Below are 14,478 nucleotides of genomic sequence, written 5' to 3'. Positions count from 1 at the left end.
GATGGGCTCAAGTATAGCAGGGATTGTGGGGCTGGCGCAGGATCGGGCAGTGTTTCATTCTGCTGTGCATGGGGTCGCTATGAGTTGGAAACGACTCGACGGCACTTAACAACAACAACAATTTTTTAAGTTGTTTTGGATCACTTTAATAATAATTTAAAATAATAAACTTAATTCTGAAAAAATAACTTTAATGGATGTACATTAAGCCAAAATGGTAATAATTAATATAGTACCAATACAGAATGTGTTGGAAGGTAAAAAATTTTCACATATTTTTTTTTATGTGAGTCTCCTTGTCTAAGGCTAATAATCACATGGTTCAAAATAAAAACAGTATGAAAAAACCTTACAGTAAAAACTCTCTCCTACCTTATTACCACTATTATTAATTTCTTGTGTAACCTTGCAGAGATTTTTGTCTATACATGCATACGTCCCTTCTCACTTAACCATATTTCTCAGAGATCTTCCTTTATTTGTATGTAAAGGCCTTCATCATTTTTAAAGGCTGCATGGAAGCATTCCACTGTATGGAAGCATCTTAATTCATTTAACCTGTTACTTATTGGTGGCCAAGTAGGCCATATCTCACAGTTTACCACTACAAACAAGGCTGCAATGAATAGCTTCATATACACATCGTATATATATGTACAGGGTAAATTCTTGGAAGCCAAATTGCTGGGTCAAAGGGTACTTGAAATTATCATTTACCTAATATTTCCTCGCCCTAGTTGTTTAGTAATAAGATAGCAGGTCCTTTGTTATCACACATTTTATCTGAGTGATCACAGTTTACAGTTTTGACAGTTCAGGCATAGGGAGTACAGACCACTAGAAACTTTCTTCTCTCTCAACCAGAACAAACACTACATGTTAAGTAAACTGCAGCAACACAAAAGAATCATGGCTTCCTGTAACAGTTGTTTATAGAAGAAATATATGTACAGCAGAAAATAAAACTGAAAATGAGAATACTATACTGAAAAGCCAACATTAAAAAAAAATCTATTAAGAAAAGATTTACTGAATGCCTTCCATGTTCTTATTACTGAGCAAAAGTCCCATGGGGAAACAGAATGATTTTATAATCATCTTTTGGAAATAAGGGAGAATTTTAATATAGCTTTGACACAGCACTGAGCTGAATTAATACAACTTGGGGGTTGAGGGGAGCAGTCACTGTAGGGAAAGCCCTATATGGCTGGAAATAAGTCCATAAAAAGGGGGGCGTAAGCAAGGCTTTGAAGGACTGATAGAATTTTGATACAGTTGGGGAGTAGGGCAGGAGAGAGAAGGTGAACTTTGTTTAAAACAAACATGGAAATGCCCCAGATACATTCATATGACCATGAGAAAATGATTCTGGCCAAAAGAAACAATTCATGCTGAGGGGCAATGATGCAAGGTTTACTTTTGCCTATGAAATTGAAAGTTAAGGAAACTTTAAAAATAACATTAAACATTTTTCCTTGAATTCTCTTTTCAAACTATTCCTAATCAGCTTGCTTCTACTGTCCCGTAAAAGGTTTCTATTTATATTTTAAAATAGAATCTTTCATTCTTTTCTGTATAATATTAAAAATTAGCCATGTATTAGCTATTACGTCTTCTGTGAATGTTTTATGTCCTTTGCCCATTTTACTACTGCAGTGTTAGTGTTTTCTTATCAATGTATAGCAGTCCTTTAGATATTAAGATTGTATTCTGTTCTGCTTTGCACACATCCTATCGTGTCCCCATCTCCCCATCTTTTCACCTCCTAAAACTCTTTCACTGGTCAACCATCATTAAAATCTACTATATCCTCAACTTCTTCTAATACCTTTTTGCTCTAGCTGAATCTTGAATTCCTCTACTACCACCACCACCCCTGCCCCTACAACTTCTTCTATAGCTCTTTTTCCTCCCATGACTAGGCCTTGAGGTGGGGGAAGTATCTTTCTTGCTCTTCATTGCAGCTTCCAGACCATTCTCCCTCCTACTTCCTGAAAGCCCCCACCTTTGGCTATCATGCCATTGGACTATACCTCCCAGTCCCCCTCATTGTTGCAATCATCTTCTATAGCCCCTACCACTCCCCTTCATTTCTCAATGATTTAGATACTAGCTCACATTCTCCAATATTCTTCCTATCTTAATTCTTGATTTCAATATACATGAAATTATACCCTTTTCCCTCCATTGCTTGAAGTTGTTTCCTCCAAAGATTTTTGTCCCCTGCTCTTTTTTAGCTATCTAATTCCAGCTCTTTTATAACTAGTAACTTTAACCCCTCTATTTTCTTACTTTTGTGTATCTCATTCTTTATCACTTCTTATCTTTTAGAAGGCTGCTACTTCTAAACTACCAATAACAACAGTATTTGGTCTCTCTAGGACTTTCTGTCCACTGATCTTACCATCTTTCCACTGTCTCTGTTGTTGTTATGTGCCCTCAAGTCCTCTTCTTGGGTTTCTGAGGCGATATCTCTATGGAAGTGGATTGCCCAATATTCCTTCTGAGGAGTGGCTGGTGGGTTTGAACCGTCAACCTTCTGGTTAGCAGTCATTGCCTTAGGCACTACACCACCAGAGCTCCCTCCACTGTCTCTGTTGTTGTTATGTGCCTTCCAGTCAGACCCATCTCATAGCGACCCCTCCTTGGGTTTCCGAGGCAGTATCACTACAGAAGTAGATTGCCCCCTCTTCCTTCTGAGGAGTGGCTGGTGGGTTTGAACTGCCAGCCTTCTGGTTAGCAGTCAAGTGCCTTAGGCACAACGCTACCAGAAACTGTCTCTAAGACATATAAAATATTCCAGTCATTTTCACACTGATTACATATGTTAAAATAATATTTTGAATATACTGGGTTAAATAATGAAAATTAATTTCACTTGTTTCTTTCCATGTTTTAATGCAACTTACTAGAAAATTTCAAACTATATATGTGGCTTGCATTCTATTTCTATTAGCATTGCTGTTGATACTAAAGTGAAGCTATAATCCATCTTCCTAATACTCAGCTTCATGTACACAACCCTACCACCTCTTGCCTACACAAGGTACAGCTCCAGTAATTCTTTGCTCTCCTGCACCAATTTTTCCCACTCTAAGATCATTCCCTTTAATATACAAAAACGCTGTTACTTCTGCCATTCTTAAAAACATACACACTTAACCCACTTCCCCCTCCTGCTACCAGAGCCACTTTTCTGCTCTCTTAGCAAAACTCCTTCCAAAACTGTCTATACACGCAGTCTCCAATTCTCTCCCCACCTCTCTAAAAATGCCCAACAACCTCACATTGTTAAATCCAAAGCGAATTCTCAGCCCTCCTTTTAAATGGCCTGTCAAATTTAAGCAGTGAGTTGATCACTCTCTGCTCCTTGAAAGTCTGTCTTCATGTACTTCCAGGCCACCACGCTGTTTTCCTCCTCCCTCGCTGACAGCTCCTTTTCAGTCTCCTTTGCTCGGTCGGTCTCATCTCCCACTTTTTAACCTCGGAGTCCCTAGGGCCTCATTCTTTGCACTCCCACCCCCGCCTTTTTTTTTTTCTTTCTTTCTTTCCCTTTCCCTTCATTCATTCCTTTGTAAACTGTGGCCAGTTTTGTAGCTTTCAATGCCAGTTAGTTACATGCTTACTAATACCAAATTTGTATGTGCAACACAGACCTCCCCAGAACCAAGCCGGAGGGGGGAGAAAGTTGGGGAGGGAAGATTCCTCGTGAAATTCAAGGGTGGGAGGCAGGGGTGTGGATAGAGGCGCGGACCTAACCTGCCAGACGGTGCGTAGCAGCGAGCCCAGCATGGAGGCCGCCATCTTGTCCGCCGTAAATTTCAAAATGCTGCAACTTTATAGACACCGTCGAAAACAGACGCACTTGAGGGGCGGAGCCTGCGTTTCAAGGGCCTAGCGGGGTGAGGGACTGGGCGCTTTCTACGGGCTTCCGGCTCCACACTCCGACTTTCGGGGACAGGTCTTTAATTCTATAGAGAAGAGCTGTTAAGTGTGGGATTTGAGTTCTCGCGGTATTTGTAATGTTGTTGTTGTAAAGTATTTAACGGAACTTAAAAGTCGAGAATAAGTTTGAGGGTCAAGTTGAGTTTACCGCTTTTTCCTTTTTCTACGTTCGTTTTAGACACCCTCTTAAACTACCTGCGTCCCTACCCGCCTCCCTCTCTTACGGTCTCTCTCCGTTACTCCTCAGTTCATCATCTCCAACTTCTCTTCCTCTTCGTTCCTCGCGGTCTCTCTCAACCTGCTCCTTCTGCTATATCCTCCACTCAGTTTAAGGCACTTCTGGTCAGAAATCTAGGAATTGGTGCTAACTCCTCTTTCTCATCTCTCCTGAAGCTCTTGTAAACTTCTCCTTGCAAGGTCCTTAAAATTATTTCCATTTTATAAGTAAAGAAATTGAGACACACGAAGATTCAGAAACAACACCATACAGGTAATAAAAAGATAAATTGGGTTTTGAATCCAGATGCAGCTGATTGGAAAGTGGCCATTTTACTTTAGATATGCATCGGTTTTTGCCTCAGTTGCAACGTTAGTTTCTAAATGACTCTCCAACTACAGTTTTGCTTTTCTCCACCATCCTCTTCTACTCAGCTGTTAATGAACTTTTAAAAATCTAACCACTTCGTCTTTTTCCTCCCTCCTTAAACCTTCAGTGACTCTCCACTACCAAGTGGAGGAAAGAACAATCACATTCGATAGCTGATTGATAGAGTTCCTTATGACTGACCTCGTGAGCTGACCTTTCTAGTGTCCTCCCTGCCTATCTGTCCCTTAAGTTTTCCTAATTTGGAACTGCATTTTTACCTTAATTTGCTATCCTGGTTTTCACTGCCATAACTCTGCACATGTTGCTTCCATATCCACCCCCACACCCCCCCACACCCCCGTTTTCCTTTCTCCAGCATAAGGAACTCAAGGCCCCGCTCAAGAATCTTCAGGTAAGATCCTCTTTCTTCTCTGTACTCTCATAGTCCCTACACTTATCTTGACTGTGAGTCAAGACTACTTTGTGAGTTCACCCTACACTTTCGATTTTGAGTGCTTTGTGAGACTCATTTATGTTTGTGTCTCCAGCACATGGCACATTTAGGACACTCAATGAGATGTTTACAGAACGCATTAATAAATTAATGCATTAAATGAAATTAAAAGGCAGGAGGGGGCGTGAAAGATGGTGATGCCTTGATCCTAGATTATAATTATAAAATATGTCAACTCTTCCTAAATTAATGTACGGATTTTGTACAATTTCAGTCAATACTCCCAGTAAGAGTTTCTTAAGTATAAATGAGAGAATAAGTGGAGTGAGATGCAGTAGAAAGCTATGACATTTTTGAGAAGAAGAATGGGTAACTCTCGATGTACCCAGATATTATAATACCATAAATAGTAAAGCCATAATGACTAAATTAGTGTGGTACTGGTACCAATATCAACGGATAGATAAAAGAACTAGAACAGATAGGCCAGAAAGGAACCTGGTATAATTAGAATTCAGTTATATAAAAATCATCGGACAGGTAGTACTAAAGATTTGGGGAAGAAAATATTTTTAAATGATATCTTCACCTCTTTCCATATATCATGATAAATTTCAGATATATTAAAGAGTTAAATGCTAATGAAGATTTTAAAAAAGAAACAAGAAAATATAGATGAGTATTTTAAAAAAATCACTTAAATCCTAGTAGACTATTCTTAGAATGTCTAATAGCAGTAAATGTATTCAGCATCACTAGTTTTCAAGAGAATGCAAATGAAATGATGAAATCAATTTAAACTAGAAAATAACAAAGGTTAAAAAAAATGCAGTGTTGTCATGGGTGTGGGGAAATGGGTAATTTCATATCCTGATAGAAATATAAATTGAAATAAGTTATCTGTATAGCAATTTGTCAAGATTCATTTCAAAGTTTATACTTATTGACACAGTTATGTCAATTTTAGGAATGTATTCCAAGGAAATACTGAAAAACTCTCAAATTTATATAAAAGGACACATCATAGGATTAAAGGAGCTCTGGTGGTAGGTGCAGTGGATAAGGCATTTGGCTGCTAACCAGAAGGTCAGTAGTTCAAATCCACCAGCTGCTCTATGGAAGGAAGATGGGGCAATCTACTTCCATAAAGATTTACAGCTCTGGAATCCAATGGGGGTATCTATGAGTTGGAACCAACTCGATGGCAGTGAGTGAGTGAGTTATCATAGTATTATTTGTAACGAAAAAATAAGAAATATTTTATAAGTCCAACATTAGGGGGAGAGTTAAGTGAATTAAGAAATAATATGTTATAATTCTAAATTAAGAAATACTAATGATTTTCAAATTTAAATGTATATACATATATACAGGTATAGAGATAGATGATAGATAGACAGAAAAAAGAGTAGGAGAAAATACACCCAAATGCTAAGATAAGTGAGTGACTAGATTACCAGTTATTTTTGTTCTTTAGATTTTTCATTTTCCCTGTAATGAACATGTGTTACTTTAGAATCACAAAAATATTGACGCTGATTTAAAATAATAAACTTCTCTTTATGTTTCTTACATCTGTAGTATTCTACCCAAAATATTTGAAAAATGTGTTTTTCAAAGGGTATGAAGAAAGGTGTCATGGCCTGGTCCCTATCAATGTCCTGTGCTTGTCCTTAGGGATGAGTATGGTCACAACCCCAGACAAAGCAGCAAGAAATGAAGAGTTTAGGGATGCTTGCTTCATTCATATTTAGTATCAAGTCATCCGCTCTCCCTTTTGTCTTTATTTCTCTGGCTTGTCTGTGTCTACCATCAAGTAAGTTTTTGTCTCTTTGGCCTCTAATCTATACCTAGTAAGAATCGATCATTTCCTTAACCTCTCTGTTTTTAGGAGGATTCATTAATTATTTTTCTTTTTTGTTATTTTGTAGAGGGTAAATAACAGGGCTAACTTGGTACAGCCATAGGAGTCACACAGAAAGAATATTCAGTTATCTCAAGAGGATTTGTCTGGGCCATGCTGATTCGCCAGCAGCCCCTGTTCTCCTGGTGGGGCCATGATGTCCAGTCCTTCCACAGAAGAGCTGGATATCGTTTGACTCAAAAGAACCAGACTTCTTGGGATTTGGGTAGTTTGTGTGTTGAACAGCTGTAATGGAACTACAGAGAAATGGAAGGTGAGAGTGAAGGAAAAGAACACTTAGGGGAAAGAGGCAGGCACAGACACACACGCACCTTTTCAGCCCTGGCTCTAAAACGAATAATAGGTGAAATCTTTGTTCTCCTTACACATCTACCTTCACTAAACACCAATAGTAGAACAGTAATCCTATTGCTTTGCCAGTTTGGCCATGGAGTATGAGTGAGGAGTCTTAGGACTTCTGAAAGCAGCAGCAGCCATGACCCAATGCCTTAGTCACCTTCCAGGAGCTATGTGCTGTGTACCATATTGAACACAAGGTGGCAGTAATACACATCTGAACTCCAATCCCAGCCAGCCTCTCCCCAGGCCCACAGAGATGGCCAGATGCAAACAACGCAGACACACACATACTACACACACACACACACACACTCAGCTGTCCTCCAGTTCAAATGATGACACTTTACCTCTCAGGTTGGACATGTGTTTGACTTGAATTGGCTTCCTTTGTAGCAGTCACAGGCAGGATGGGCCAGGTGATTTGTAGATCCCAGTGCAAAATAAAAATGTAGAGTCCTTTCCTCAAAAAGCAAGAAGAAAGTGCCATTAAAGATACTATAAAGCTTTTTTATTTCTTCCCTAGTCTTTCAATTTGATTTCATTCTAAGTAAAGAAGAATTTAAAATCATTAGCATGAATTTTATCATTCATCTTTGTATAGAGCAATGCCAGTTCTAAATGCAAATATAAGAGCATTTAATTTATATATGCAACTACATAAATTATACAATTTTTATTTCATAGAGTGTATATTCATATGTATTTAGTTTTTTGCAGAACAGGAAATGCTGCATGAAAGTAGCTCAGTAGTTTTTTTTCACTTGATGTATGTACATACTCCCAACCCCTCTACCTTTGGCTTACAGATGAAGAAGGAAGGACTGAAAGAATAAGGAACTGTTTTTCCCTTAGAGTGTTATTTCCTTCTTTCTCTGTTGCACACAAGTTGTGGTGGCTTCTCAAAGCTGTCAGTGCCCCAGCTTATACTCTCAAAGACATAACATACTTACCTCGTACTCAACTTCGAGTCTTGCTGAGCCCCCGTACATTGTAGGCCCAACAGAGTTCTGTGTTCATGGGCATAATGAATGCTGCATATGAAGGGAGCAGCAAGGGACATCAGACACACATATTACAAATATCTCTTCTTACATGCATGTTCCATTGTCCATTCAGACTTCATTTATAAAGTGAATTTCAAGATTAGCACTAAACAGAACCAAGCATGGAGGCTTTTATGAGCACATGGTCATGTTTGACTTCACTCAGGTCACTTGCCCATTAAGTTGACCCTGATCATGAGCACTCAGATGGTCTCAGCCACCTATTTACCCATTTTCCCAACACACTTGCATTTCCAATAGACATTTTCATCTAGAGACTGGAAGCATCTCAAACTCCACTTGTTCAAATCTGGAGCTCATGAACATCCATTCGTTCAATATTTATTGGCAAGTCCTACTGTGTAACAAGCACTGTACTACAAACTGGGAATATATCCATGTACAAAACAAAGTCTCTGCCCTCATGGAGCTTACCTTCTAATGGGGTATGGGGAAGACCCAATGAACAAGTATACCAGTAAATCTATAATATGTCCAACAGATGCATTCTATGAACAGTGAAGCAAAGTAAAAGGATAGAGGATTGTGGTGGAAGGGGCTGTTATATAAGGTGGCCAGAGAAGGACTTTCTGATGAGATGGCATTTGAATAGAAACCCATGTGATGAGATTGGGATGTATTTGGGGGAAGAACATTCCAGCCAGAATGAATAGCAAGTATGCAGAGTAGTTTCTGCACAACCAGGGAATGAAGAGCAAGCAACAGATGGGTGGGTCAGGGGAGGTGCTACAAATTACTAGTGCACAGAATATGTCACATGTCACCCCAATTCTATCTGAGAGGGTTCAGCTATCTGCCCAAGTTGGGGGATCTGAAAATACTTTTTCACCATGCCAGACTAGCTGAGACTTTTGTAAGGAGGTAGGGAAATTTACATTTGGAGAACTTGAAATCTTGATGAAAATTAGGGCTCTGAGTGGGGGTAAATGTATGAAAAGCCTTTTTATCTTTTCATTAATCATAAAGACATCTAAATAAAGTCAATGAGATTGACATTGTACACATTTTAAATTAATAGCAGATATGGAACTCAATTTCCATTTACCATCCCTGACTTAAAAAAAAAAAACAACATTAAATTTTCTTTCCTGAAGTTTCAAGGAGATGTTTGCATATTTGTTTTGATTTGTTGCAGATCATATGCATACACAGAGGTTTTTCTTTTCTGAGTTGCATTTTCCATCCACATATTCAGTGTTTTCCTGAGTTGAGGATTTGGAGTTGTTCATTTCTCTCCTCCCCAGTTCTGCCCAGGCCTGGTTATGTAGGTTGGTGCTATAGAGAGAGGCTGGCCAAGGAGCCAGTGGGCCTGACATCCAACCCACGCCATTTTTCAGGCTGGATATCTTGGCTCAGGGTTGCATTACCTTATAACTCTGTCATGATTCAGAGATATCAGCTAAATTGGTGCTTGAGATAAGCATAGTTTATGGTAATCCTATTTAACCAATGAGATGCAGCTCGGTCATTGCCTTGCAGAAACACATGCTACCAACCCATCCTTTAAATCTTAGCAGCCTCCTCCTTCCTCTCATACTAAGTCCTAGTTCTAAGGACCTCATTATAGTAGTTTCCTAGAGTTGCCATGACAAATTACCACAAACTAAACCGAAAAACCAAACCCGTGGCCATCAAGTCGATTCTTACACAAAGCAACCCTAGAGGACAAGAGTGGAACTGCCTTATCCAAGGCTGCAAATCTTTACAGAAACATACTGCCTCATCTTTCTCCCGTGAAGCAGCTGGTAGGTTCGAATTGCCAGCCTCTTGGTTAGCAGCCCAATGCCTTAACCACAAACTAGGTGGCTAAAAACAATAGAAATTTAGTCTCTTACCATTCTGGATGCCAGAAGTATAAAATCAAGGGTCCCTCCAAAGCCCTATGTCTTGGTTGATGTCATCACTGTTCATCCAATTGTCCCAGATGGAAATCTCAGTCACTTTTGACTCCTTTTTTTTTTTTTTTTTCATACTATAACTGGGGACTGGTACACATCCTCTCAGCCCCATCTCTTGCTCCCAGACTGCTTCTCTGTCAAGTTCCAAGTAGGCTTCTGCCAGCTGAGTTCTATGGGCAATGGAACAGTACTTTAGGCTTACATCAGGCCACACCGTCCAAAGGCTCTATGACACAATCTTTCCTTGTCTCTTCCAGCTTTTGGTGGCTCCTGGTGGTTCTTGGCTTGTGGCAGCATAATTCCAGTTTCTGCCTCTGTCTTCACATGCCTGTCTTCCTGGTATGTCTCTCTTACAGGGACACTCTCATTGGATTTAGGGCACAATCTAAGCCAGTAGAATCTCATCTCTACCTTTGTTACATCTACAAAGACCCAATTTCCAAATAAGGACACATTCTGAGGTTCTGGATAGACATGGATTTGGGGGAAACTTATTCAACCCAGTATACTAATTTACTTTAACGATATTAAGACTTTGGTGCAGCACTTCTCCTTGTGCCATCTGCTTTACCTCCTTTTTCTAGTCTCAATATCCAGTTCCTCTTTACCTAATTATCCTCATAGGTTGTTGTTAGGTGCTTTTGAGTCAGCTCTGACTCACCGTGACCCTGTGTACAACAGTACAAAATACCTAGTCCTGTGCCATTTTTGCAGACACTATGTCAATCCATCTTGCCAGTTGTCTTCTTTTTCACTGACCCTCTTCTTTACCAAGCATAATATCCTTCTCCAGGGAATGGTCCTTTCTGACAACATGACCAAAGTACAGGTGATGAAGTCTGGCCAGGAGTGACTTATAGTTTGTATGCACAAGACTTGGACCTTCCTAATTTCTAAAGAGCTATCAGATGTATATACATGTTTACTAGGTTTTTTTCCTTGGGGGAATTCAAGCTGAAGGAGGGAAGGACTGCTATATTCACATACAACTTATTTGAAAGTACCTTAAGGAAGTTATTTTCAACTTAAAATACAAGTTCCTAGAGGAGTGCCTGGTATAGAGTTGTTTGTTATTGTTCATTGCCACCGAATTGGCATCCTGATATATAATAAAATGAAAACTTGTCTGGTCCTATGGCATCTTCATGATTTCTGGTATGTTTGAGTCCACTGATGTGGTTATTGCGTCAGTCCGTCTCATTGAGGGTTTTCCTTCTTTCCATTGACCCTCTACTTTATCAAGCATGATGTTCATTTTTAGCTATTGGTCTTTCCAAAGTAGGCAAGGTAAAGTCTTGCCATCCTTGCTTCTAAGGAACGTTCTGGTTGTATTTCTTTTAAGACTGTTCTTCTGGCAGTCTGTGATATATTCAGTATTATTCACCAACAGCACAATTTGAACACATAAATTTTTCTTCTGTCTTCCTTTTTCATTATCCAGCTTTTACACGCATATTAAAAACTAACCAAACCAAATCCATTGCCATCGAGTCAATTCCAACTCATAGTGACCATATAGAACGAAGTAGAACTGCTCCATAGTGTTTCCAAGGCTGTAATCTTTGTGCAAGCAGACTGCCACATCTTTCTTTCAAAGTTTCCTTCACTGTTGCTTTCACTTAGAGGTCAAGGGGTAACCACTGTGCCTTCCGAGCTTCTGTTGTTGTTAGGTGCCATTGAGTTGGCTCCAACTCATAGTGACCCTGTGTACAACAGAATGAAACACTAGTTGGTCCTGCACCCTCCTTACAATCTTTGCTATACTTGAGCTCATCTTATTGAGGGTCTTCCCCTTTTTCGTTAATCCTCTGCTTTCCAAGCATGATATCATTTTCCAGGGACTGGTCCCTTCTGACAACATGACCAAAGAAGGTGAGATGAAGTCTGGCCATTCTTGCTTGTAAGAGCATTCTGGCTATATTTCTTCCAGGACAGACATATTCATTCTTCTGGCAGTCCATGGTGTTTTCAGTTTCTTTACCAACGTCACAGTTCAAATACATCAGTTCTTCTTTGGTCTTCCTTATTCATTGTCCAGCTTTCACATTCATATGAGGGTGTTGAAAATGAAAATATCATGGCTTGGGTCAGGTGCACCTTAGTCTTCAAAGTGACATCTTTGCTCTTTAACAAATTAAAGAGATCTTTTTATTTTAGTTTTTAAATTTTTGTTGTGATTTGGGTGAAAGTTTACAGAGCAAATTCGTTTTCCATAAAGCAATTCATACATATTTTGGCTCATGACATTGACTGCAATTTCCCACAATGTAACAGCTCTCCTCCCACTTCCTTCCCATAGTTAGCTCTTCCCTGTGTCCTTCCCTCCCAGGCACTCCTGCCCACTGAGCTGTCTCCCTTTGCATACAGAGCCCTTCTATTCTCCCATGATTGATCTCTCTAAGGAGTGTATCTACGGGATATAAAATGTTCAGCTCATATGCCTATCTTTTGTTTGGCTGGAAGCCACAGGAGTGGATTCAATTCCAGACCTGAAGGGCAGCTAGGGGCCATAGTCTTAGGGGTTTCACCAGGCTCTATCAAACCAGCCAACTTCGTCCTCTTTTTTTTTTTTTCCCCAATGATTTTGCATTTTGTTCCACATTGTTCTCACTCTATCCAGGATCTCCTACATAGATCTCCCTCTGAGTGGTTAACAGTGGTAGACAGGTACCATCTAGTTCTTCTGGTCTCATAGTCATGTAGGCTGAGGATCAACTGGTATACCAGTTGCTTGGACTAATTATTTCCATGTGTCTTTGGTTTTCTTTGCTCTGGACAAGGAGAGACCCATTGTTATATCTAGATGGCTGCTTGCGAGGTTTTAAGATCCCAGTCACGACTCGCCAAAGTAGGAGGTGGAACAATGTTTTTGTGTAGCATGTTATGTCAGTTGAGCTCAGTGTCCCCTGCGACCATGGTCCTGAGCCCACAGGTCCAACTACTCGCTCCCTCTGAGTAGCCTGTGGCCAAGAAGTCACCACAACCTTGTCCCTTGTCACCTCTACTATATACCTGAACATTCTTACAGAACATACAAATATGCTGGTAGATACATCGTTTGCCAACCCTATACATGGTCATGGGCATTTTGCCCCCTGCCTAGACATACCTGATCATTCAGCCTGTCCACCCATCTATCCACCTGTAGATCAATGTTTGCCATCACTGACAGTGCAGTACTGTATGTGCAAAAGGGTTCATCTTTGTTGTCTGTGTCTCCCATGTACCTCTTTATGTCTTCCTCTCTGTCATTGCCACTGTGTTGATCATTCACATTTGGTGCATTGCCCTTTCCTTCACCCAAATCAATACTTGTCTCTACCTATCTAGCAATATTCCCTCCACTCCCTTCCCACCTCTGGTAACCAACAAAGAAAATTTCCTTCCATATATGAACCTTTTCTTGACTTTTTACAGCAATGAACTAATACAATATTTGTCCTTCTGTGATTGACTTATTTCACTCAGCATAATGTCTTCCAAGTTCATCCACGTTACGCAGTGTTTTGCAGATTTTACATTATTCTTTAGGGTTGCATAGTATTCCATTGTGTGTATGTGCCATAGTTTGGTTATCCATTCTTCTGTTGCTGGGCCCCTAGGTTGTTTCCATCTTTTGGCTATTGTAAATAGTGCTGCAATGAACATGAGTGTAAATATATCTGTTCTTGTCCTAGCTTTCACTTTAGGATATTTACCTAGGAGGCTCTGGTGGCGTAGTGCCTAACGCATTTGACTGCTAGCCAGAAGGCTGGTGGTTCAAACCCACCAGTTACTCCTCAGAAGAAGAGTGAGCAATCTACACCTGTAGAGATACCTCCTCAGAAACCCAAGGAGGGGTTGCTGTGAGTCAAATCTACTCAATGGCAGTGAGTTTGGTTTTTTGGTTTAATGGGATTTAAAGTTGGAATTAGAAATAGTATTTTTAATTTCAGCTTTTTAAGGAATCACCATACTGCTTTCCACAGTGGTTGTATCATTTTACAGTCCCACCAGCAGTGAGTGAGAGTCCCAATCTCTCCATATCCTCACGAGCATTTGTTATTTTCTGTCTTGTTGAATTTTGCTATTAGTGCCATGGCAAGATGGCATCTCATTGTTTTGATTTGCACCTCTCTAATGGCTAGTGAAGGTTGGGCAATCTACTTCTGTAGTGATACTGCCTTGGCAACCCAAGGAGGGGTTGCTATGAGTCAGGTCCGACTCGACGGCACATAACAACAACAAAATGGCTAATGATTGTGAATATTTCTTCATGTGTTTGTTGG

The 14,478-nt window shown here is 40.0% G+C and overlaps 1 protein-coding gene across 1 annotated transcript in view; it reads right to left on the bottom strand.

Annotated features, from left to right (window-relative positions):
• The window catches only part of MRPS14 (mitochondrial ribosomal protein S14), a 10,312-nt gene extending 6,508 nt beyond the window's left edge, over positions 1-3,804 (bottom strand). The window contains exon 1 of the mRNA XM_007947090.2: positions 3,760-3,804. Coding sequence (XP_007945281.1) covers positions 3,760-3,804 — 45 coding nt within the window. The remainder of the gene's footprint in view (positions 1-3,759) is intronic.
• Between the last annotated feature and the right edge of the window lie 10,674 nt (positions 3,805-14,478).

Source organism: Orycteropus afer, unplaced genomic scaffold (assembly GCF_000298275.1).
Source record: "Orycteropus afer afer isolate SDZICR_OR568_19922 unplaced genomic scaffold, OryAfe1.0 scaffold00175, whole genome shotgun sequence".
NCBI lineage: Eukaryota > Metazoa > Chordata > Mammalia > Tubulidentata > Orycteropodidae > Orycteropus > Orycteropus afer.
This window is presented reverse-complemented; position numbering and strand designations above follow the sequence as displayed.